Source organism: Diospyros lotus, chromosome 10 (genome assembly GCF_014633365.1).
Source record: "Diospyros lotus cultivar Yz01 chromosome 10, ASM1463336v1, whole genome shotgun sequence".
NCBI lineage: Eukaryota > Viridiplantae > Streptophyta > Magnoliopsida > Ericales > Ebenaceae > Diospyros > Diospyros lotus.
The window spans coordinates 27,736,101-27,763,017 of record NC_068347.1 but is presented as its reverse complement, the minus strand read 5'-3'; the positions used below and the strand labels follow the sequence as shown (position 1 = coordinate 27,763,017).

The 26,917-nt window shown below is 34.9% G+C and overlaps 2 protein-coding genes across 3 annotated transcripts; both read right to left on the bottom strand.

Moving 5' to 3' along the window:
- Positions 1–8,638: 8,638 nt before the first annotated feature.
- LOC127811641 (isocitrate dehydrogenase [NADP]-like) lies at positions 8,639–17,304 on the bottom strand. The gene is made up of 15 exons (XM_052351671.1): positions 17,167–17,304; positions 14,893–14,936; positions 14,675–14,784; positions 13,022–13,059; positions 12,806–12,883; positions 12,636–12,689; positions 12,436–12,537; positions 12,201–12,292; positions 11,982–12,085; positions 9,880–9,948; positions 9,685–9,800; positions 9,469–9,503; positions 9,233–9,375; positions 9,001–9,123; positions 8,639–8,915 (listed from the first exon to the last, which is right to left on the bottom strand). The coding sequence occupies exons 1-15, from the start codon at positions 17,213–17,215 to the stop codon at positions 8,822–8,824; spliced, it is 1,251 nt and encodes a 416-aa protein (XP_052207631.1). The 5' UTR covers positions 17,216–17,304; the 3' UTR covers positions 8,639–8,821.
- A 1,381-nt stretch (positions 17,305–18,685) lies between these two features.
- Positions 18,686–24,869, bottom strand: LOC127811640 (serine/threonine-protein kinase RHS3). 2 transcript variants are annotated; one of them, XM_052351668.1, is made up of 3 exons: positions 24,363–24,869; positions 21,299–22,170; positions 18,686–19,786 (listed from the first exon to the last, which is right to left on the bottom strand). In XM_052351668.1, the coding sequence occupies exons 2-3, from the start codon at positions 22,168–22,170 to the stop codon at positions 18,919–18,921; spliced, it is 1,740 nt and encodes a 579-aa protein (XP_052207628.1). In that variant the 5' UTR covers positions 24,363–24,869; the 3' UTR covers positions 18,686–18,918. The 2 variants fall into 2 exon arrangements, with proteins under 2 accessions (XP_052207628.1, XP_052207629.1); XM_052351669.1 differs by having other exon boundaries at positions 24,388–24,869.
- Between the last annotated feature and the right edge of the window lie 2,048 nt (positions 24,870–26,917).

Sequence of the window (26,917 nt, the reverse complement as noted above, 5' to 3'; positions counted from 1 at the left end):
TAGATATTAGCTCGGGGTTGGCCCGAGGGAAGACCAAGATCGCGGAAGTACATGATTATGTGATGTATGACATGAGGAACACATGAGAATATGATGAGAATCTGGAAAAGTATGTAACAAGTATAAGGAAAAGACAAATGTTGAATGTCAGGAAAAGCCGACCATGTCAGGAAAAGACTGGTCGAAGAGAATGATGATATAGTAGCCTATGTTAGGCTACAACAGGTTTGTATGTGGGACCCAGGTGTCAATGTTTGACTTATGTGGGCCCCTGGTTCCTTATGTGCAGTTAATTTTATGTTATGCATGTAGAAGTAAGGTACGTATAGCTCATGACATGGCGTGATTGCGTTGGCATGAATTGCATGGGGTGTTATGGGAAGAGTCATATCCTAAACCATTAGCCTTCCTTTCATGAGCTTGCTGAGTCTCGCGACTCATGTTTGTTTTACATCATTCCAGGTCAGCATATCCTGAGATCGCATGTGCGTTCATCGGGGTTTGGGTCCAGACCGTCAAGTCATGGTAGCCAGTGCAGAGCTCTCCCAAAACTAGATCCTGGGTGTCATCGTGTCCTAATAAGGTTAATGTTTATGTTTTCAGAGTTTGTCGCATGTTATGTAAGCTCAGGTGGGCCCAAGTGATGAATGGTTTGTAAAGATTATGATGAGATGTTATAATAAAGAAAAATTACGATTTCAAAAAGGGTTATGTGTGTGTTGTAGGTGCGCCATTGTTCGATATCATTTTATAATGACCCTCTCACGGATCCTCTTGGTGCACGGGGGCTCCGGGAGGCGGGCTGTTACAGTATTTTTCTTTAGAAAATAATGAAAAAAAAATTAAAAATAAATTAAATGCCAAGTGGCATGTCACCTGGGTAAAGCCGCACGTCGATCAAAATTGATTTCAGCATTGGCTAAAATTGCAACTAATTTCAGAAATTGGGCTATTTTTGCCAAAATTGAAAGTATTGGATAAAATTGCCAAAACTCGAAAATGTTTGGCTTTCCGGTGCTAATAGCCCAAAAAGAAATGCAAAATGATATAAACAATAATTAAAGCTTGAGATCCTTCAATTTTGAATGCACTAACAAAAAGCAATGAGCAAATCTTAAATGAACAACACACATTTGCCCCGATAGTGGTTGGCAGCGCGTGTCTATGATGTGCCTCGGCATTTGCGTGCTTCCTGCATCAGCCAATGAGCTCCCCATCCAGCTCGTTTTGAACCACGAATTAATGGGTTTGACATATTTACGAGTTTACTAGCGAGTAAACTCGCAAGATGCAAAGAAGCTAATTGGCTAGATGCCCCGCGCTCGGGGGTCTACACCATCGAAAGTCCATCTCATTTGAGAGATTTGAAATTCAAAATTTGTTTGAATACATCTTTTTGTTAATTTTGTTAACACTTCTTAACTCTATAGATTACAAGCAAATAATATAATGTATGGATTAATGGATAAATAATATGTTTGTTGAAAAATAATAAGGGCCTGTTTGATTGCCTACATTTTTCATAAAAAATGACTATTTTCTATCTAAATTCTAGTTTTTGTAGTGTTTGATTGCTTAATTTTTCAGGTAATTTAAATTCTCACTTGAGGGTCACGTGACCCTCTTTTCTCACTTTAGCTGAAAAATGAATTCTTAGGGTGGGGGAGAGAAATTATTTTCTAGGTAGGCAACCTTCGATTTGTAGCGAGAGGGGGAGGGGCAGCGACTAGAGCTCAGTGGGAAACCATGGTTGAGAGTGAGTGCGAGTGACGAGCGAGCAATCTACAACTAGCGATGGTTGATCTTCATTTTCTCTGCCGAAGAACAGCTCAGTGTTCGTCACTATCTTTACCGAAGAATAGCTCCGAGGGTTGATCTTCATCTTCGTTCAAGGTAAGGTTTTAGCCATTTTATGTTCTCATTTTTGACATCCCCTTCCCCTGTAAGTAGATCTGTAGCGAGAGAGGGACATGGAGCGAAGGAGAGGCCAAGACGAAGTAAGTGAGAGAGAGGCTGGGCGGGCGAGAGAGAGAGAGAGGGGTAGCAAATGAGAGCGACGGTGAATGGCCGAGGGGTTTGTAGGGGTGAGCGGTCAACGATAAGCAAAAACCCCATCCTTGACACACAGTCTATTCGCTACAACTTCACTTTTTTGTATCTGAATCTACCACAGAGGATGGAAGCGGCGATGGCGGTAATGGGATGAGACAGAAAGGAGAAGTGGGTTTGAGAAGGGGGGGAGAGAGAGAGATTGGGGGAGGCAGGGAGAAGATGGGGTGGGTTTGGAGAGGGAATTCCATAGAAAATAAAATTGTAATCAAACGCCCTCAATTGATAATTTTCATGTAAATAATTTCTACACAATTGAATTACCTAGAACTTATTTTCTTTTCATGCAAGTTCCATGCTTGCAATCAAACGCACCTAAATGTTAAACAACAAAGAGAGAAGTCTATTAGAGAGATTTCAACAATGTAAATGTTAGCAACAATTTAGCTAAGTAATATGAATTAACAAATCATATTAATAAAAAATAATTATTTTTTGTAAAAAATAATGACATTTAATATATCAAAAAAGAGTCTAGGTCAGCAGTAACAAAGAATGCAGATGATAAGTCATTAATAATCATGGAAACACTTAGGTTTGAAAGCAATTAGATTGTTAAAAAATATTTTCTTGTGAAAGACATTAGTGCCCAAAAAGAAATTTTAATTGTCTTTTACACTAAATCAAGAAATTTGTTTGATTATAAACCATTTAAGAATCTAAAGAAAAATGAGATAAAAATTGTATAAAAAAATTTGAAAAACTGAATAGTCTTTGACTTCTTTTTGGGATCAAATGTGACTTGAAAAATAACTTTATTTGAATTTAATTTTTGAAATTTGATGATTTTGGTTGACCAAAATGGACCTTTGGTCGACTAAATATCTTTTTGAAAGTGAAAAAAGTATGTCAGGAGAGTTTGGTTGACTAAACTTTAAATTTGATCGATTAAATTGACTATGTAAAACAAATTAAAAATTTTAAACCATTTCAATAAAGCTCACTATCTAAATATGAAATGTGATTGCATCTTTAAATGGATAATCAAATGTATTTTGTATTAGTTTGTATTTAGAAATCAAAAGAATAAACAACAAAATGGATCAGACAAGTGAGTTCTGAAAGCAATTAATAGCTCTCAACAAAGAAAAAGAAAGATAAAATAGACTGTATATAGGACTGTTTTAGAAAGTATTAATATTTAGAGAAGGGTCACATGCTAGTTTTTAATATTAAAAGAAGAAAAAAATACATTTGACTTGAATTTTTAAGATAAAATATTAAGAATTTATGATAATGTATAGTAATATTTCAAAAATCGTATAAATGATGGTTTATAAAAACATGTTTTTCAAAAAAAAAAAAAAACTCAATGAATCAAGGGTGTTTTGGTTGATCAAATGGGTACAATTGATTCATTAGACAGTTTTCTTGAAATGATTTAAAATTTGTTGGACACATTTGATCAATCAAAAGTGAGATTTTGGTCAACTAAATGATAACTAATATATAACTTGGGGAACATTGATCTGATTAAGGAAGATAAAGTGGTCGACTAACTTAGTGCATGATGATATTATTAGCATTTTATTTGAATTTGGTTGACCAAAACAAGATAATTAGTTGATATCCTTAGTATTCTATTTATATTTGATTGACCAAAACAAGATAATTAGTTGACCAAACTCACAAATTTAAATTTTTTTAAAACTTTTAAATAAAATATTCTTTTTGTAATACTCAAGAATTTTTAAAAGACTCAAAAGTATTTTATCTTGGAACAAAAATATAATTTATGGATAAATTGAGATTATAGGGTAATTTTGGTACAGTTATGAGCGATCAAATTGACTGCAAGGAGTATTCTGGAGTCAAGATGTCTAAATAAAATGATACAGTATTGACGAGTGTATCAATGCATGATTTATGACATCGAAAGAATTCGAGTTAGAGACAATTTTCGGTACAACTGTGACTTGGGCTAAAAAATCGAATTGTCGTATGAGACTTCTAGGAAGTCAACGGAACCCTGAAGGGGCTCTGATTTTACATAAGGAACAACCATTTAGTGATTTCAGATTGAAATGAAAAGGTTTATAGTCAAAATATACATTTGGGCCTAAGTATAATTTTTTAATTTTGCTCAAGGGAGGTCGAAATGACGTTATTCCCGAATCTTCGGGGATGAAATAAAGGTTATAGAGCTTCAGGGTCGTAATGAAACTATTGAAAAGTTTAAGGGCTTCAAATAAAGGATTAAAGTAAAATTGAAAATTTGTAGAGGGGCTGAAGTACAATTTTTGCAACTTGAACAGTGAAGAGATTTGCCATGGCCGACCAGCCACCTTGCTGGCTGCCGACAACTGCTTTCGACCACGAGAGGCTTGAGAAAGGTGATGGGGGATGCTTAGGATCGGTCCTAGGCCGACATTAGCCTCAAAGGTGGCTGATTTTTCATGTTTTTCGGCCGTTTTTGGCCAAAATTTTGGTGCATGATTTGAAGGTTGAATGATGATGTTTTGACTCGATCTGGAGAAGATAGAAGCCTTAGAGGCGCTGGGTTGAGCAGCCATGAGCATTTAAGAGCTCAGGATTGCTTATAAATAGAGGTTATGGGATGAACGAAATTCTTCAAAAATTTATCTTTCAAATTCGAGGATTTGAGGAAAAATTGTGAAAAGTGGATGAAGGGCTTCTATTCCTTATATTTTTAGAATCATTTCTAAAATTTTGGTGAGATTTCGTGTTCATTTGAGAGGGTTTTAAGGGTCGTCGAAAAATCGGACGAGTCTTGAAATCTGCATGTTTGAGGAAAAATTGAGGAAGAAGGATAAGGGGCTTTTGTTCCTCAAATTTTTAGATCATTTCTGAAAAGTTTGGAGAAATTTCATATTTATTTGAGCATGTTTTAAGAGTTCGTCGGAAAAACGAGCATCGTCGGGGCCGAACTGTAATTGGCCAATTTAAGGCACTTCCAGTTGGTTTTTCGAGTATTCAAAGGCACCATTATGATCGGATTGAGGAGATATTTTAAGAGGTGAAGTCAGATCGAGTATCAAAGCAAGTTTCTGGTCGCCGTTGTCGGAGAAGATGATCAGAGAAGGTAAGAAAAATAGAAAAAGAAAAAAAGGAAAAAATAGAATAAAATTCTGAAAAATTCTCTGAAAAATTTAAAAAATCCAGAAAACTATTTTGGGTATTATTGTGGAGAAAATTTTGGAAAATGATGTGATAAATATTTGTTTTTACAATTTTGGAGAAAAATGGGATAATGGAAATTAGAGAAAAATAGGAGAAAATCCAGGAAAAATTCTAGATTATCTGGAATAGTATTTTATGATTTTTGGTATGAAAATATTTAGAGAAATATTCGATTAGGTATTTATTTTAGATTTTCAAAGAGAAAAATAGAAAGAAAATAAAGAAAAATGCAAAGAAATTATGGAAAAATAGGCATTGATGTTCAATTAAATAAATATGATGAATATGGTACTTTAAGGCTTGAGGTGAAGTGATTTGTGGAAAAATTAAGATTGTGCACGATAATCGATGTCAGGCATGCAAATTGAGAGGATCATTTTTTTGAGGTATTCTAAACTTCATGAAAAGACAAGTGGTTCAACCCAAAATCAATTTTATGCCAATGATTCTATCATATTGGCATGTTATGTTATGTTATGTTATGCATCATGTAAAGTGCATTTATATGTATTGATGATATATTATGCATATGTTCATGATGATAATATTGAACATGCAACGCATAAGGGTTTGAGATTAGGAACTGACGTAGCTACTCTGCCAATGGTGCACCCATACACCTCGGTCTGGTAAGGAGATTGTTAAAATGGAGAGTAACAGTTGGGTGCGGTCGACTCAAATGAAATGAATGATGTTATGTTGCTTATTGCATCCATATGCGAAATATGTTTATTATTATCTTACTTAGATGATTCATCATCCAATTTGGGTTTTACCCCTAGAATATTCAAACGTTTCAGATGAAGATTGTAGCAGAAACGAGGATGAATGAGGCATGATATGACACTTAGTAAAGTGCAAGATGTAATGATTGAATGTTATGTAGCCTATGTGTTTAAGTTCTGCTATATTGAATTCTGAATGTTTTGAGGAATGATGATGTACAACCTTATTTATGGTTAGTGATAAAGTTAGAGTTCGAGGCACGTGATGACGTGGCTGATGGATTTTACGTATAGATCCGATGTTCTGCTTATTCATGAAAATTTGATTATGTTATATTATGTTTCACGTCATGTTGAAAAACTTATGTTCTGTTAGTGATTAGTCTTGTATTATAGAATATGTCCGAAGCGATCATGTAGTATTAATATGGTTCGATGTATATTTAGGTTCGATTCATGCTTCCGCTATTGATGAATATCTAGCTTAGTATTTATGATGTATGATGGTTCTTATGCTATGTAAGTAAATGAAAAATTTTGAAAATTAATATAACGTTAAGATTGTTTTAAAAATATATATATATATCCCAAATTTCTTAAGTTATAACATATTCGAGAGAAAATGACGTGTTACATTTTTTATCCATTGTTGGTTGACCAAATCCACCTATTTGGATCGACCATCTTAGCAATCAAATATTTAATTGTTAATCTTGGAATGTGATTGTAAATACCGACATAATCTTTTAATAAATTAAAAATTATAATATATTAAGATGATTTTACTAAGAATGCATTTTGGCAAACTTTAAAGATGATTTGTTTTGTTATCATAAAAAAAAGTAAAAATGGATTGTACCCTTAGATCAACATTTTGGTCGATCAAACTTTGGTTGAAAAAAATTTGGGATATTCTATGAGACTTTGGGTTGATTAGAGTGAAATTGTAGTTAACTAATTTGACTAACCTTTTTAATATGAGGCTATGGATATCATTGGTCTACTAAAATAGAACATTGGTGACCGTACTTTTGTTATTGAAGCCTTGAAAAAACTTTTGGGGGATCTTTTTGGTGAAAGAAAATAATGGTTTTAAACTCTTTAATTTATCAAGAAAACCAAAAGAAAAATTTGATAACATTTTAAGAGTCCTTTTATTTAAACAAAAAATTATTTTTGTTATTATCAAAAGTCTTTGATTGTACACTTAAAGTTAACAAATATATATTTATTTTATTTTATAAAAAGACAAATCTATTCTAATTTCGATCATACACTAAACTCTGAATTTCTCACATTTTCAATAAATACCCAATTTTGATTCTCATAATATTCGATGAAACAATCAAAACCATAAATTTTCTAGAATTTGTTTAAAACAAATATTTTAATAAAAGTAATACTATCCATTTCCCTACAGTTCACTTAAATGGTTGATCATGTTTTGTAATATTTGATTAACCAATAAAACTATTTTAAAATTAAAAATAATACATATTATCTATAAACAAGATACACTTAAATATATTTTATTAGTTGGTATCAAGCAAATACACTTATTATGATAAAATCAATAGATAAAAATATTTATTTTTTTAAAAAAAGTTAATAAATATACATGATTTAAAAATAATATATATATTTTTTATCTTATATTATTATTAAGATACATGATATAAAAACTTTATTGATATGAATACTAGCGGCGACACAAGCAAAAAGCCCATTTACAAAACCCACGAGGAAGAAACCTAAAAGTTAAAATGAAATATAAAGGCCTAAATAAACCAGAAAGCCACAAAGAGTAAAGGAGACCCTCTTAGGTGGAGGGACTATGAGAGACTTGGGAAACTTGATGGAGAGTCTCATGCGTCAGTACAAAAAAGCATAAATTGACATTTGAAATCTTCTCTAAAAATTCACGAGAGATAAGAAATATTTGCAATAATTCTAATTCCTATATATTAAGAATTGTTATCACTTTTTAACAATTTCACTTATTAAACTCTTATTTTTCAAAAAGGATTCAACAAAAGATTGAAAATAAAAATGCTCCCAAGGAAGTGATAAGTAAATTGAAGTTAAACTTAGAATAGTAATCAAGAATATGAATATCATACTTAGCATGAGATTTACATAGCACGCATTTATGCTTATGTGGAACTTAAGTGTAAAGGGACTAATGTTGACACTATTCATAATCCATAAAATATTATTCATAGTTATCAGAATTGATTGTATACAATATGAACAAAAGAATAGCAAATCAATGCCCCCGGAGCATAGTCGACTAGCAAAAGTGCATATTGAAAGTTTGTTTGGGAGCTCTCAGTGTGAGTTCAATTATTGGGAAAAGTAAAATGTTTTCTTCTAAGAGAGGACCTTGAGAGTGGCATCAATAGTGCCAAGGCCTACCACCATGATCACTCGAGCACATTCTGCGATTTACCTTTTTTTAGTATAACTCTAAAAGTAAGGTGGCTGAGAACGCCAATAATAAAACGTAATCCAAAAAAATAACAAATTGATCCTACAAAGTCTTATCTCATCTCAGGGACAACACGAGAATTAAGCAAGATTCATTCCCTTTACATTGATTTACAATTTATTACTAAGAATGGAAAGATAAAAAAAAAAACTGATACACGAAGCATGGCATAGTATTATATTCAAATGGATTTATTAATGTTCCACTTCTAATACAAAGTATATTCATGGACACTTAAATATGACGGGTTTCATCCCCAAACTACAATAACACTTAGCCAAAGATAAATGCACTTGTAAATGTATTGAACAAATTTATTCTTTCTGCCCTACTTGAATCCACTGCAAATGGGAGTAGTTTACAGCTTGGCTTGCTGAGATAACCTAGCTTTCAGCTCCTCAGCCACAGCATCTATGAACTCTTCAGTGTTCAAGTAATGAGCCCTGGTAACCCTGCATCAATACATGGACAATTACTATCAACATTCAAACAAAACAACCAGTTTACGCTAGCAGGAAACACCCTGTTGATCAGTACTTGGGTCCATGGACAAGAAGTGCAAGATCCTTCGTCATCTTTCCGGATTCAACGCTTGCAATGCAGGCTGCTTCCAGTTTTCGAGTAAAATCCAGCAGTCTCTGGTTGTCGTCTAAGCGTGCCCTATTAGCATCAAATCGGCATTTTTCACCTATTAGTGAAAGGGTATCTGAAATAGCATATACTTGTGGAAGCAGCCAAGCTATGAATACAGTCGATGACATTAAAGCACCTGTGTGCAAGGCCTCGAGACCAGGCAAAAATCGATGCTATGCTGTTGGTGCTCGTTTCTCCTCCTTTTTGATGAACGCGGTAATGGCGAGTGACGGTGCCATGGGCTGCCTCGGCTTCAATGGTCTTTCCATCTGGGCATACCTGGACCCATCCGTATTTTCAACCTTAATGAGGGAGCACATAAAAAGAGAATGCATCTGAAAAGAAATGCATAAATTGGCACAGCAGATATACCAGCACCGATGTCATTAAACCAAGAGAACCAAAACCTGCGACACAGTGGAAACAGAAATCTGTCAGAAATTTAATAAAGCAAGAACTATCTGAACTGACCATTGCCTGAGCTATAAGCTTCCTCAACTGTCAATTCATATTAAATTACTCGAACAGCAGTAGAATACACTGATATCCATAGGTTGCAAAACAATAAACACCTAAGTTTGAACATACCTTGGGCTAGAAAATCACTTTGAACATCTCCATCATAGTTCTTGCATGCCCACACGTAACCTCCTTCGCTCTTAAGAGCATAAGCAACCATATCATCAATAAGACGATGTTCATACCTTCCATTATTGAGAAAATAACTCATTCAGAAACAGCTCCATTAGCATAAACCAGATTGATTGCAGGATTGTAGCTCACCATATCCCTGCAGCCTCAAACTTGGATCTCCATGTATTATCATAAACTTCTTGAAAAATGTCCTTGAATCTTTAGGAAAACAAGAATCAGAAAACAGAACTAAAACTAGAACAGAAAACACAGTTCCATGGATGGCGGAATATGAATATAGAAACAGATGTGATAAATTATTCCAACTTTCCCTGGAGTTTTACAGTCACAAAAACCTTGCCTTTGGTTTCTAAAATACACAGTCCTTTTTGGTTAGAAGTCACTTTGCCCAAATTACTAAAGGACCATTAAGGCAACAATGGAAAGAACATGTCAGCATACTAAAAGCTCAAAATTGCACAGCTACTTCTATATGAAAAGGCCATCCCTAGTGCACCACTTTGCAAGGGTTGGGGGAGTTTTATATGAGCTTTAAATTTAATATGGCGATGTTAATGTGCCTTCCAAGGCAATTTTTCTTTTCCTTGGTAAAAACAATGCCTTCACTAGAGTGTCTGGATGTGGTCTTGCTCAAGCATTGTTAAAAAATTGTGCGAGAGTGTGTGCACTGAGTGCTGGAGAGAGGAATAGATATCAAGTACATACAAAGTCAAACCCATTTAGAACTGCACCTATTTTGGTATAACACTACAGAAACAGATATCTGGTTAGGAGTGATACTCTCTCCAACTATAGTGGGTATTCAACTTCAATCCCTAAACCTATTAACAGCTTGCAACGGATACCAGTAACATTGAAAATGATGCAAATAACTATTGCTAGTTGCAATGCATAAATGTTGGCTTGCTATTGATGGAGACAGAGTCCAGAGCACCTGCCTGATGCCTCCATCAATGCTAAAATGTTGGCTTGTTGGTGTTGGACTGCAAAACTGGTGGTAGAAGGATGATGAAGAAAAAGGAGGACAAAGAGGTTGTATTAGGTGTTACTATCTGCATTGTGGGGCCATGGATAGCTTAAGTGAAAGAGAAGCATTTGATGTGGTCAAGGGTGAAGGAAGGGGAGCTAAGAGTAGGTTGAGGCAATTGGCCAGGTAGTTTTGCTGGTTGGCTTACATATTACAGTTGTATATAATATCCATAATTTTTTTTTCCTTTTGGGTTTCTATATGAATTGCTTTTCAGTCCTCCTTGTATATTTTATTTGGATTGGCAAATAAACGCAGCACGTTATGAATTTGGAAGTATTTTGGCTGGTAATGAAGATACTATAGGCGATGGTGCTTTTGGTTGATTGGGAAAGAATGGTTAGTAGATGAGAGAGACCATTAAACATGCTGCAAAAAACATTATATTCAAATAAGCCTTTCCTACTGTAAAATAAAATTAACACATGGGCCTGAAAAATATCAGACTGCGCTGTGAAAATTGGCAAATAAACACAGGACCTTAAGAATTTAGAAGTGCTATTTTTGGGTGGTAATGGAGATTCTATAGATGATGGCAATTTTGGTTGATTGGGTCTGAACGTTTAGTGGAGGAGAGAGAGAATAATACATGCTGCAGAATGCATTATATTCAAGTAAGCCTTCGTCCCTATGGAAAAATACAATTAACACAAAGGGCTGAAAGTATCTGACTGCCCGTGATGTGGGATGGCAGAAGGATTGTAGAAAATTGGAGAAGAAAATCAGGGAGAGAACTCTGGAGAAGTTTAAGTTCAGAGGGAGAGGGAGACCTGAGAGAGAGAGACATACAATTTTATTCATTACACCAGATAGTATTAAAAGTTAGGAAAATAAAATTTCTAATATCAAAATTAGAATAAATCAAATTTCCTGTCACCCCAGAAAAAGGAGGTCAGTGTAATATTCCAAAAGTTCCATGATCGGTTGCATATTATGGGGAGCTAAAACTGGTGGCACTTTCTTTCTTGGGATGGGGTTATCCCAGAAATTTGAGGCTAACATAATTTACACAAGAGATGTACATGCCATTAATCCGTTGTATAATACAGGGGCCACAGCTGATGGCATGTTTTTCCTGGGAAAGGGGCAGCTGGGTGGGGTATGGGGAGGAGCTCAGACTATAACCAACAGGCTTCATTCACTACCAAAATTAGAAGGGAAAGGGAAAAACAAACAACTAAAAGAAAAGCTAACAGCGTGTTACCTTCCATCATAATTCTTAAGAATGGTATTTTTTGTGCTAAGATAAAGTGGCCACCGTTTCAGATAAGCAGTGTTCATTGAAGCCTCAGCAAAAGCATGAATTGACTGTAATCCCAGCTCAATGAATTAATAAAAAAATTAATGGCTGATATTGCTTAATTCTTCTCAAGGTAGATACCAGTTAGTTTGCATGTAAGTAAAGCACTAGCTAAATCAAGACCTCATTGGTGTTGTACATTGAGAGAGCTATTCCTCCATTGCCAGCAAAGTTAAAAACCTCCAACTCTGTTTTCTCTTCTTGTCCATCTGGTACTGCAGATAATTGTTAGAAGCCATTTTAAACAATTAATTTTTAGTGATACTGGCAATAAAATCACAGGGAACACCACTTTACATGCAACAGTTTAAAATGGATCAGTTTTCTTAAAGCTCTCAGGAGGGAACAAGCAAAATACCAAACACCATTTTCAGTTTTCCAGGTCCTTTAATAACGATATCTGTTGCTCGATACTGATCACCAAAAGCATGCCTCCCAATGCATATTGGCTTCGTCCAGCCTGACATGATTGCAAATCTGTATGCTCATTGTATGCATTATAGCAACAACGATACCCCCAGCAGAATAGGACAGGATAGGGAAGAAATGGATAAAAACCTGGGACAAGCCGAGGGACATTCCAGCAGATAATTGGCTCTCTAAACACCGTGCCTATACCAAGTGAAGATACATATTATTATGCTCATTACAAACAAGTCCACAAATGGTGACCAAGACAAACACAAAAAATAGTAATCATAAGAGAAAGTTACAGAAAGTTCATAGACCATTTAGAATGTTTCTAATTGTCCCATTTGGACTCTTCCACATGTGTTTCAAGTTGAACTCCTTGACACGACCTTCATCTGCCAATCATCAAAGTTAATGTTAAAAATACTTTGCCCAAGTAGGAAAATACAACTAAAACAACTTAAGAGGCAAACCAAGTAGTTCAACGTCACCAATAAAAAGAAATACATTATTGGCAACAGAAGAATTTATACCTGGAGTTATAGTTGCACACTTAATTGCTACGTTGTACCTAAGATAAACAAATGAATAAATGAAGGGATTAGATGAAAAGGAAAAACAAAGAAATGGTCGAGTGGTAAATGTGAGAGAACAGCCTACGCAACAAATGGCAAACTGATGGGCCCACTAGGTACTATAATGAAGAGGCACATACAGGTGCAAACTAATGCCACAAAAAGAAAAGATAAAAGAGTAATTAGTCAAATGCCAAATACTTTTTCAAGCATAGTTGTGTATACAATATTAAAAAAATGCTCAAAAGACAAAATAGCATTGAAGCACAGAACAACATAAAATGGAAATACTTGAACGGGTATTAACATGTCAAATCTACATGCCATATTGCACATGACTTAGCAGAATTACAATATCTACTCCATTTCTCTTGTCCAATACCAAATACTTTTCAAGCATGGTTGTGTATACCATATTAAATAAAATGCTCAAAAGAGAAAATAGCATTGAAGCATACAACAACATATCATGAAAATACTTGAACAGGTATTAACAGGTCAAACCTAGATGCCATATTGAACATGCTTAGCAGCATATTTACAATATCTACTCCATTCTCTTGTCGAATAGAATACATGCAGCCAAACCCAAAGAGCGGGGTTAATGCTTTATTGAAACAGTTATAAACCCTTAAGTTCTAAAAAAATCCTAACAGTTTGGAATTGTTGATACAACAACAGAATCACAAGTCTTAATCCCACAAGGTGGGTTCAGCTACATGAATTCTAGACCTCCATACATCTCTATCCTAGGCCATATTCTCTGTAAGCCCATAATATCCTATGTCATGTAAAACGGTTTCCCACTGTTATGTCCCAGTGGCAGTATTGTAATTTTTTTTGCAATTGTCTGTTGTAATAACCGTAGCCCACATGGGCCACTTGTGTAGCGGGAACTAGAACTTTCCCCATGGTTACAATCTGAACTGCGGGAAGGGCCTATATAAGGCTGAATGTAGGAGGATGGGACTTCTATGTTGAATGAGAAGATCTTTCCCTCTTAAACTCTCTCTTTTCCCTCTCAATTCTCTCATTTTCCCTCCCAATTCTATATTTATCTCTCCCTCTCGATCTTTCTAAATTTCTGTTCTACAAAGTCTTGTCCCCGAGCCTTGACACCCACCAAGTTTTCTTGGTCTTCCTCTCTCTCTTTTGCTACAAATTTCTTCCATTCATCGACTTGCTTCACAGATGCTTTTATGGGTCTCCTTTTTAAATATCCAAACCATCTTTTTTCATGACTCTAGCCTCTTATCTTCAATAGGCCCCATTCCAATCTTATCATTTATGGTCCCATTTCTTATTTCATCTTTTATTGTCTGCCTCCACATCCACTGTAACATTCTCATTGCACTTGGTAGCTTAAACTTTTAATGTTACACCAACCTCAATTTTTAAACATAAGCTAATTGCCATTAGAAAATTTTTCAATCAAGTAATAATCTAAAGCTTTTCATCATTCATGTTGATTTCCGTATTTTAACTTATGTCCATGCTGATAGAACCCATTAGAATAAGGAAAACACAAAAGCAAGAAACACTTGACCAAGCCTTCTATTTTTTAGCACCAAAAGTACAATTAAATGTCCACATGAAAATGACTACACATACTTGAGAGTAGCTTCAGCACTTTCAACCGTAACTTTATCATTGGTAGCATCACGATTGGGGAGACCAAGGTCAAAGTACTTTATATCTAACTCCAGAAAGGGGAATATAAGCTGCAGAATATTTTGCAATAAAAACTGTTGGAAGTATTTAAGACAAATGAAGTGACAGCCCTGGAAGAAAAGAAAACACATTGTTTTATTTAGTGAAAACATAATTACCTTATCCTTGATTGATTTCCAGAAAACTCGAGTCATCTCATCTCCTACATAACGTGCATCAATGACTCAGTCAGGAGTGCAGAAGAAAAACCCAGTGCATATGCATGTGCCTATGTTAGTGCAATTGTGTTGTAGAAAGAGGAAAGATAATGCATCTTTGGTAAAAACCAAATCCCTAGACATGTAAATACAGTAGGCATTTATGCCACAGGAAGTCAAGGATTGCATTTTGATGGCACTGTAATGCAATTTTCTTCATGCTTTCTTAAGAAAGCACTTTAGTTCTGACAAGTATCTTTGGTTAGGAGAGGTAACATTAGGAAGCACCAACAGGAATGCAGGATAAAGACACGAAACTGCAGAAACAAACCAATACGATCAATTTTTAAAAAAATTAGGACATGACAGGGCCTGAGCATGTCAATGAATAAATATATAGTTTATAAGCATTCATGAAAATAGTTTCTTACTCCATTTTGTTACATTATACATTTGTATTTTATTATATCAAAATATTAAGAAATTATTCTTCATATCCTGTGTATTGCAGAAATATGAAGAAAAAACGATAACATCTATGTTGAATAACTCTATTCATGAACCAGTTGAATATTTTGATACTTAAAATACCTAAGATTAAAATTCAAAAGAAGAAGAACAAATAAACATAAATCAGAACTATTTTTTTTTTATAATCTATATTTCACTCAACTTTTTAAATCTTAATGTCATTCTACTTTGTCCAAGCAACAAACATGCATGTTCCCATGGACACACAAGTCCTCGAGGTTTAAAAACCTAACTATTGAAGTGTACTTCGGATGTTCATCATAAACCATTAGAAAGACAACTTCCAACAGCTGTTGTAAGATAAAGGTCTTATGAAGTACTGAATGAAGCTTATTTTCCCATTCAACTTTCTACCAACTTCTTTTTGCCAATTTGAAAGCCCAAAAGGTTTTAAACTCTTTTGTCTATATATGGGGAGGACATCAAGTATTTGAGATATCACATACAGAGCACAGAATAATCAAATTACAGTTGGTATGTGTTTCAAATTCCAATTCAAATGACTTGTCAATTTCTGAGAAATGAATTCATTCCTTACTCATGAAGATACATTTCTTAAACTTCTAAACCCATGTATCTTGAAAAAGTCATTTGGCTTTTGCTTTACCTTTGAAAGACTAGAAAGTGACCATAGTTGTCTTTCAAGGCATATTCATAAATTTAAGCCTTCTCTAGTACTGTGCAATTTCTTTGTAACCTTTGAGACATTAGTAGGAGGTGATTACATTGGTTCAAATAGACAAAACATTTCTCATAATGTTCACACATTGTGGGCTTAATTGAATTCAGGAGATAGTGCTACCATTAATACTTTATTGCTCCCATGGGAGAGGTTTCAACTATCTTTAAGAAGCATTCATGCACCTCTAAGCCTCAAGATTTAATTCAAGCATTTTATATCTTTTATTCCTTACAAGTACTTGGTGATTGAGGATTATGTTCAGAGTTCATGTGGGTTACTCATTTGAATAGTGGTAGTCTTGAAAGAGCTTTGGTTCAAGCACGGGATGATGACCAGTTAAGAGTGTTGATTTGGCAAGGAGACTACTACCTAGAGATATGTAAGTAAATTCGAGATCACAAGTCTTTGTGTTTTTAAACCATCACTAATTAAATTGTTTGGTTGGTTCGGTCTGGTATCATTCCCTCCTTATCTCTCATGCCTCACTTTATTACAAACAATATTAACTGTTTCTCATTATTGCCATAATTATGCTTGATTTGACAAATCGTAGAAAGTTTCAGAGAACTACCACTTCAGATATATTCAGATGCTGCCCTAAGGCTCAACTCTGAATGTAAGTTGTCCAGATGGGAACTTGTAGTTTTGACAAAATCTAATATAACTGTACTTCATTCACCAAAAACAAATTCAAAAAGAAAAATATCAAAATACTCAATTTATCCGGCCATTTATGTCGAATGCGAAGTTTGACCAAACAAAAACACTTCTCAGTTCTCACTTCCTTCTAGAAATTCATGATCTCTCAATCGATCACAGCCTTAAACGACTGAGAGATAACACAAAAGTACACGGGAAAGGAAAGGCGCGATATCAACATCCAATTGGCGATTGATTCATCAGTAACTATTCATAAGTAACCAGAACTCTCTGGTTTCGCCCTATCGAATCGGGGAACATTTGAAGCGTAAACAGGAAGAATTATGCCTCGTTCACGAAGAGAAAACTTCGTCGAAACTTACCGTCCATTTCAACGATGGGGTTGGCAACCTTTATTCTCTCGAAAGCCATTTCTGAGCGACTGCCTCCCTCGGAATTCCAGAAAACGAAGACGACAGAGCCTGGCCGAGAGTGGACGATAAAGCCAAGGGAAATTTGCAAAAATAGGACTGCCAGCGAAGAATTTCGTAAAAATTGGACTCTTAATTTTTTTTTTTGAAAAACTAGGACTTTTAAAAGTTGAATGAATTAAAATGCCCCCGATTTAAATAAGCTTACGATCCCTTCATCTTCTTCCTCTCGTACGCACATCCCCAATCGCTCCGTCGATCAAAACATCTCTCTCGCCCGTCCTTTATTCTAAGCATATAAGGTTACTACTTCTTCGTCGGTCTTCGCTTTCAAAGCCATTACAGGTAATTTAAAAATATCTGATATTTGTTAAAGATATCTGTTAAGAATATCGATTAACAGATACTGATATCCGTTACCGATATCTGTTAACCGATATCCGTTACCGATATCGGTATATGTTACCAATAACCTTAACAGATATATTTAACAAATATCAGATATCCTTAACACTTATCTGTTGAAGATATCTGTCATGACCACGACAAGAAACTAAAACAGTCGCAGTGAATATATCAGTCACGACCGTAATCAACGATGCCATGGCCCTACTGCAATCGTTTTTCTCATTTTCTTGTACATGGCCACCATTTGTCTCTTTTCCTCACCCATCAACGCAAATACACACAGTACATGTATAATATATAATACATAATGGAGAGAGAATGAGAGAGACTCACGTCTCTTGAATCATAAACAATATATACACATATATTTAGGTTACAAATAATGGTAAAAGAACAAAAGAATGATAGATGGATATATATATATGTACCTTATATATATAGAGTAATAGAGAAAGAAGGAAAAAGATTTATTGAAAAAGAAGAAGACGAAGGGGATCGTAGGCTGATTTAAATTAGGGATATTTTAGTCAATTTAACTCTCAAAAGTCATAATTTTGTAAAAAAAATTTAAGAGTCCTATTTTTGCAAAATTCTTTACCGGCCGTCCTATTTTTGCAAATTTGCCTAAAGCCAAAGAAAGGGGTCAGCTTATGAGTGGACTTGTATAATAATAATTATAATAATAATAATAATAATAATATTATTATTATTATTATTATTATTATTATTATTATTTTGTCTAAGCAGATATTGGTAGTTTAAATTTTTTGAGTTATTATTTTATTAAGTTTTGATTGGAATAATCTTGAATGATTAGTGATTGCTTTATAATTGAAATATCACTCATTTAAATTGTGAAAACTCTATTTGTAACGAAAAAAAATAAGATTATTCATAAAATGATCTTCTTCTAAGCATTAATTTTTGAAAAATAAGGAATTTAGTATATATATTAAAGATAAGTATGTTTCATACATATTTTAAAAAATGGCAGATATAACACTAAACAAGAAATATATAGTCAGAATTGAAGGGAAGGCAGTGTGACTTTGTGGAAGTCAAACCTCAACTACAAAGAGAAGGACAAAAGCCACGTCTTACATGAAATTATACGGACAGAAAAAAGGAGAAGAGAAAATGAAGTGAAAACACCCTGCAAAAAGTAACGTATAAAAAGCTTTCTTCAGTACAGACACAGCAAAATCACAATCATGTTGATATGTGATTTTGCTCTTTGTGTGACATATATTTCACTTGGAAAAATATACATTATCATCATCAATATGGTCAAATTTCCTAAAAGTACTCAAAATCAACATACGAAGAATCATCAGAACTATTTTGGTTTACATGAGCATTATTAGCAGCTCCAATGTCCGTCATTTTCTTGTCGCCTTGGCCCGTCTCTTTACTAGCAAAACGCCCAAAGTCTACAGGATCTGGTATGTGGGGAGGCATGGCACTCCTCACCAAAGCCCAGTTCACACCCTCAAAGAAAGGGTGTTGTTTTATTTCTGTCGCGCCCCGCTTGTACGCGATTCGCTTCTGGGGCTCCTTTACCAAGAGCCCCTTTATAAGATCACGAGCTGTAGAACTCGCCTGCGGACTCTCGGGGAACCTCAACGGCTGGCCTACAACGTTAAAAAGTGTGGCGCGGTTTCCTGCCCCTTTGAAAGGGGTTGTCCCATGCAATAGCTCGTACAGGAAAATGCCAAACGTCCACCAGTCCACTGCACTGCCATGACCCTCTCCACGTATGATCTCCGGGGCCAGGTATTCGTGGGTCCCAACAAACGACATTGACCTCACGTTGGTGGGCTCTGCCATTAGTTCCGGGAGAGATCCCCCACCTAGGAGGCCAAAATCTGACTTTGATTTGCGGTTCTTCTTTGAAGGTAGGATGCGCGGGAGAAAAGTTGAGGGTTGGGTGCAACCATAGACTGTATTCTCCTCATCCAAAATGCCACCACCGCCATTGCCTACAAGTACCGATGAGGACTTGACAAGTGTTGGGCAAACAGAGCAGCGAAGTGAGAGATCAAAATCAGATAGCATGATATGACCTTGATCTCTTACTAGCACATTTTCTGGCTTCAGATCCCTGTACACAATTCCCAGCATGTGCAGATACTCCAGTGCCAACAGCACCTCTGATGCATAAAATCTGGTGAATTAAATGGAAGACAAATTGTATCATGTCAACACTATCTACTTACAAGAAAGGGGTAGGATTTGAATTACAAATCAAATCCAGTTAAGATCCATAAACCTCCAAGATCATACATAAAAATTTCAACCATACATATAAGTGAAGCTTCTAAAAGAATCCTGTCATGCAATTCGGGAAGCTCTTATACTTGGCAAAAGCAGATTCTGCTGCATAAATACCAAACCAACAAAGTAGGGGAATAGCCAGGCATGATTACCGCAAAATATTCACGGCATGTTCGATGTCTAAACTAAAATGGCGCAAATGCCAATGCATAGAACTGTTTCTTGTTTCTTCAGTTATCTAATCTTATTTGTTTAATTACTATTTTTTTTATTCCTTTTGAATTATTTGGTTCTAATGTTGTTGAAGGATCTATGGGTATTGCCAACAGATGGAGGGCACTTGGGTGCCAGTTCCAGTCTCAATATGATTTAAAGAACATATATATATACTACAGAAAACTAGACGTAAGTAACTTCGGTCGAATAAGATCACAGGCATATCAATAACATAGAGTAACTTACCAAAACATACTGATGACAAAATTAACAAAGCAGTAAAGCATTTTAAATATTTCTTTTTGCTAGCATTAGAAAATATGTGCTGTTGTTTAGAGAGGTTATGGGAAAAAAAAAGAAGTTACAAAACAGAAAATATTTTTCCATAAGACACCAACAATTTCTGTCTTGAATTGGTCTTGCTGACATAAATGCTTTTACAGATCACTGATCCACAACTAAGGAATGGCTTTATTAGCAATTCAACAGGGGCAAAAGTAGAAGAATAGATAACTCTTTATTCAACTTCATAAATTGAGCATGATTGGTATTAATTGCAGAAGATATGAGGAAGCTAAGAACACAAATAAACTCCTTTGTCAAATTAAGACGGAGATTGATACACTCACTATCATAGGAATTAAATAAAAACTTTTTCAAATACATAATGAGCAATGCGATACCAAAGTTGCTACCCTGAAAAGAACCGATTAACATCCCAAAAGTTGTCACTTTATTAACTCAAAATCTTATTTCTCTTTCCCCAAGCAAAACTAGAACCACGAAATTTGGCAGACCATTATAATGCACGAGTGCCCTCTCAACAAGTAATTAAGAAACCAGCTTTACTAATCTTTAATTAATGAATACCCTTTTAAGCATACTTGGAGAGAGGAGAAAAAGAAAGGGCAGGGGTGAAACTTAAAACCCTTGACTTATAAGCACAAATAGAGACGTCAAGAATGTCAGAGGATCTAAAATGCTACCGGTCTATTACAACCACTTATCATTTAAGCAGGCTCCACATATGGCAATTTTCAGTACTGAAAAATACAGATACTAATAAATAAAGTTATTAAGCAGATAAAATCCCATATTGCCATAATAATGCAGCTAAAGGTGAATTTTGAATAATATATAATTGAAGAAGCAAAATGTACATAAAATTAAAGGGATAGATACCAACCTAGCAGCTTCCTCTGTAAAATACTTGTTTGGTTGCTTTTGACGAAGAGTGTGAAGATTACCTCCACTACAGAACTCCATGACCAAGCAATAGAACTTGTCAGTCTCAAAATATGAATACAAAGTAGGCAGAAATGGGTGATCAAGAAGACCAAGAATCTCCCTCTCTGTTTGAGCTCGAAGAAGCTTGTTTCTACTGGCAAGAGACCCCTTGTCCATGACTTTCATGGCGAAGTAGGTATTGGTTCCTCTGAGCTCAACAAGGTAGACACTTCCTATATCTCCATATCCAAGCCGTTTTAGGAGCCTAAAGTGGCTGAGACCAAGAGGGGGATCTCTGGAAGAAGCCAAGTTAATTGCATCCCAATGACCATCACCACCAGTGTGGGGCCTAAGGTGTCCACTGGAGCTCTCTGTGCTGTCACTACGTGTGGCATTGCCAGTCCCTCTGTCAAAATTGCTGACTGGTGGAATACCTTTAGGGTCACTTGCTGTCACACTTGATAGAGTAGCTGCTGCTGCTCCTTTTGGTCTTGCTATTGGGAGTTCAGAATTCGGAAACATATTTGGGTTAGTTGCAGAATTGGCAGCCTTTTCAACTAGGTCCTGTTTGGAAGTTGAGTTACTGTCAGTGATGGGCATCCTTGGAGTTGGAACTGGGCATGGATTGCCATCTGAATTCGCATAACTTTTGGGAATTTGATCCATATGTTCAGGTCCGCATGGCAAATTACGATTTAAATTGACAGCGGGTTTTGTTGTTTGCTCTTGTTTAGGATCATCTGGTTGGCTAGAGGTTGATTTGGTAATACTTTCGGCAGTCAGATCTATTTTCTTATGTTCGCATGTTCCTTCTGATGACATGTAGCTCATCTGCACTAGACGAGAAAACACGCTACTGTTATTCCATTGTCTTGTTTTTTGTCTGGACCATAATCAATAAGAAGAAATGCATGCTTGTGAATTAAAACAACTGAGAGAATCCATTCAAAATTCACCATGCAGCAAAAAATGTTCATAGTCATTAAACAGTAGAGTTGTAAGGATGAGAAGTTGGAGAAAAGAATAAAAAAACTAAAGAGAACTACACAAAATGTGGGTCTATTGACTGTCACCTCAAAGATGACATTCAGGTTCATCAAGGTGATTAAGTAGATTCAAGTTAGGACCACAGGAAAAACTGTCAGATTTTAGCCGACCCCACATGGTGAGATGACAGCTTGGCTATTAGTTATAAGATAGAGAAAGATGAAAAAAGAAAGCACACATGCATACAGTCAAGGAAAGAAAGAAAAGAAAAGAAAAACATTTTACTTAAGACTAATTTACAGCTTGTTCCATGGATCAGTTAATAATGAGGGCAGAGTTATTGGAAATCATTAGGGCTCCTGTGCCTAAAGTGCAGATTTTGATTAGAGGGGAGTGAATGGGGTAGAACTGGTGAAATGTTGAACATATGGTTAAGATGTATTTGGCAGTGTAGAAGACTGAATGGTTGGCAGCTGTGCCAGTCTGTTGCAAGGAGAGTCAAGTAAATGGAATTCAGATCGGAGAACTTGTAATATTCAAGATCTCTGAAGTAAAGACGCAGTGAAAACAAACAAAAACAAACAAGACCAAAAATATCCAAGCCTACATCATTATTCCCGTGAAAGAACATAACCTGATTTATTAGAGCTTTAAGGACCCGGGAAAGAGACAGTTTTGCCTAGGCCTCACTAGTGGACTGGTAAGTTCCAGAACACATGAACATCGGAGGAAACTTCTTTAGTGAGCTTGAGTTGGGTTTCACTTCAAGTTTGGAATATAATTGCTAGGAGTTAAAATGGCGAACATGGGAGCATGATACAAGCACTAATACATGAGAACTGATCATAGAGGTAGTGGTGCCTCTTTTTGACACTGAACAAGGGACGCCTTGGAACTTCCATAACAATAAAGTAAGATAGAAACATCAAACATTATGAATTTCATAACTGATAAAAATTATTTAAATTCCTGTAGCCTGATAAAAGAAGAATTAAAAGGAGCATGTGACTTGAAATTCAGGGGAAGTAAATGCGACTAAATTTTAGTCCATGACTTTCGTGAATACATATGCCCACTCCTATCAATTATTTTTACAGGGCCATTAACAGGTTTATTTTTCAAAAAGGATTTTGTAAAGACGTATAAGACCAGCTTTGTTATATCATACAGAATGTTGAGTTGTAAAATAACAATACATCCAAAATAAAAACGTAACAAAGATGAAGATGTTAGGATAGATGTGTTATATACGAAAAGATAAAATTAGAAATGAGATTATTCGTAATCAAGGTAGCTCCCATTGAAGAAAAAATGTGTGAGACATGATTGAAATAGTTTTATCATGTGAGAAGAAGACCAATAGAAGCTTTTATGAGCAAAGTGGATTAAATGAAACAAGTCTTTAGCAAAATAGGTAGAGGAAGACAAGAAAAACTTACAGGTAGACTCTTATGTATAAAGGCCTTGCAAAAGCTAAGGTCATAGACAGAAATGATTAGCAAGCAAGAATTCAATTAACCGACCCTCTAAGGCTTGTTATGTCGTTTAATTGGAACACGACCTCATTTGACAAGTCTTTGCTCTTGGGCTTTGACATGAGAGGGGGGGCGCAGAAGCAAGCAATAGCCTCAACCAGATACCGTGATTAGATTTAAATGGGGATCCCGTTAGTTTCATGTACTGAAAAGGATCATCTGAGAGCATAATTGCTTCAACACACACTAGATGAAAAGATGACATGAAGACAAAGAAATATTAGCCAGGCAATGGAAACGTCGATCTAATCCAACTCAAACCAGATTTAAATTTTTAAATTTTTTTATCTATGGGAGAAAACTGCATAACGGGTGTATGAATTCAAGCCGAATGAAATGGCAAATCAAACAAAACAAACATTAACCTCCCTGGATGTAAAACACTGTCATGGATAACATAGTAGATAAAGCATAAGCGATACAGCTAAACCCGGCAGAAGAATGAAGAAGCTAACGTAATAAAAAATAATTAGAGAAAGGAAGTGAGAGAATTAAACGAACTTTTAGAAGATTCTAAGAGACAAACCGGACGGGAATCCGCTTCCTCGACCAAAACCTGGCAAAATGCCTCCCTAGCTTGTTCGATCGGCGAATCACAAGTTTCATTCACTCGAGTCCATTCCAATCGATCAAATTCCTCGATCTCTTCCCGCTGTAGAAGACGAACAAATGCAGGAGAGGAATGTAGGGAAAGAAATAGAAAATGGCGGTTTGGATAAGAAAATGAGGTGGTCTTGGATTGGGGACATTGCCGGTGCAGGAATGGAGGTTGGTATTACTATTATTGCTGCTGGTTGTGAAGACAGTTGTGGCGAGAAATTCGTGGGAAGGAGGGGAGAGAAAAAAAGACGGATTTGGAAAATCTTCCATTTTCGCGTGTGTGCACGCACGAGCATGAAGATGCATGTGAATCACAGAGAGAGAGAAAGAGAGAGAGAAGACGACGTGGAGACGAGCAACGAGGGGGAGGAACTGGTCACCGTTCTTCCATTTGCGAAGACGGACGGATCGCCGTTTAATCTGTTCAAGGGCTCTATATAGTTTGGTAATCGTCTGTGGCCGTGCCTATCGTACATACAGACGTGTCATCAAATTCGATGGAAAAATGACATCTGCTCTGAGTTGGACTGGATTTCTCTGCTTGGTTAGGCTAAAATTATAACATGAGTAAAAAGAGTAATGCTTTTTATAAAAATGGAGTCTTGATATATTATTCGTATTGTTCGACGCAGGGTAACAAAGGGGTACAGTCTGTGGTTAGGTTTACACTCGTCCTCTCACAATTACTCGTGTCGGATAACTGTTATGTTGTCTGACGTGAGTAACATAACATTTTTATATAAAAATATAAGTATTTTTATATTTTAAAAATTATATTAATTATTACTATTAGATTAATTATCAGCATTGAATCAGTTTGGCTGTAAAATATTATGTTTATGTGAAAGAAATTTTCTTTCTATAATCTTTGGTGGTATCTTGATCATAAAATTTATAAATAAATTTGACAAGATGCGAATTGACGCTATCAAAAGAGGCCCTATTAAGGGATTCTTTGAGAAGAAATGGACAATCATGTATATCGCCTAAATTCTTATGTAAATGGACACCTCGATGAACTTCCATGACTAATAGCTCGTAGTTCATATGTTTATTTTCTGATATAATAATTAAAAAAATAAATGTGTTTGTGGTATAATTGAGTTGATCTAAACTCTTTTTAATGCGTCAAATTATATGTATAATTTTTTTATTATTTCAAATCACGTGATCTTATTTAATTTTCATAAACTACATTAGACCGCACCATAAAATATGGTGCAGTTTCCAAGGTTTGTCCGAGTAAGTTTTCTATTAGATTTGATCTATTAACAAAATGGGTTTAAAGCTTTTTTGGTTAATCATTTTAATATATTTTGAGTTTATCACTTTAAAATTAACTTTTTTACAATAAAAAAAAAAGAAAAACTATACTGATAAATAGTTTAAACAAACTACAACTTAATTAAAAATCAAAACGTAAATTTAAACATATTTCCAAAATATGTCATAACTATTAAAGTCCAAACACCAAGCATAATCAAATTACTACTAATTACTAAAAACTTAATAGTTAGGCAGTTCAGTTAAAAATTGAAATTATTTTTATTAAATTACAAATTGTACGGTTTATAAATTTCTTAAATCATCTCAACTCGTTCTTTTAAAAAAATCGTGTGATGCAGTCGGTTTTCATGATTTAACGATTATTTTGAACACTCATATAAAAAAAAAAGTCTAGTTAGATTATTCAGACTAACAAATAAAAAAATTAAAAAATATTATACTAATTATTATTACATTCAAAATTTATTTCTCTACAATTAGATGAATGAGTCATATTTAAGTATAAAATATATATGTAAACAAGAGAATTGATGAATTGCCCAAAATGTCTTGAAATTAGTTTATTGGGTCTGATTCTTACTAGAGATAGAAATGTCGAGGGGACTGAATTGGACTATCATTGCTATCTTAATTCGCTTATCTAATAGTTTACGTAATACAATTTATTATTTTAAAAAGTGAATCGTGCTAATTTAAACTAAAAATATAATGTCATGTCAGACTAAAGGTATGCGACTTGCACCTTGACACGACGTATCTTGTCATTTTGATACAACATGCTTGTGATATGTCCCAACACGACTTATTCAACTCATTTGATTCATTTAGTTGATTTTTCAAGAATTTTTTAAAAAATATATAATTTTTTTTTAATCAATCAAGTATGTTTCATAATAATGGCATTACATTTAGTATTTATTTATTTAGTTATTACTTATTAGATTATTACACACTCATTAATAATATTACTGTGGATTATAATAAATTTATACTATACTTTTAAAATTATGAGTCTAATTTAAAAGCTTAAAAATATTGTCTTATGAACTCGATATTATAAATTTAAAATTATAATTTCACTAATAATTAGATGATTTTATGTCAATAAATTTACAATTCTAACTAAGAAAAGTTCAAATAAGAAATAAATAGAACACGATATTTTTTAA

Excerpts from the sequence above, each read along its gene's own strand:
- LOC127811641 (XM_052351671.1), bottom strand. The coding sequence starts at position 17,215 with ATGGCTTTCGAGAGAATAAAGGTTGCCAACCCCATCGTTGAAATGGAC. Across the intron at positions 9,801-9,879 it reads TTTGAGGCTGCAGGGATATG|GTATGAACATCGTCTTATTG; the intron begins GTGAGCTACAAT and ends CAATAATGGAAG. Across the intron at positions 9,504-9,684 it reads AAGTGATTTTCTAGCCCAAG|GTTTTGGTTCTCTTGGTTTA; the intron begins GTATGTTCAAAC and ends ACTGTGTCGCAG.
- LOC127811640 (XM_052351668.1), bottom strand. The coding sequence starts at position 22,170 with ATGAGCTACATGTCATCAGAAGGAACATGCGAACATAAGAAAATAGAT. Across the intron at positions 19,787-21,298 it reads TTTACAGAGGAAGCTGCTAG|ATTTTATGCATCAGAGGTGC; the intron begins GTTGGTATCTAT and ends TTAATTCACCAG.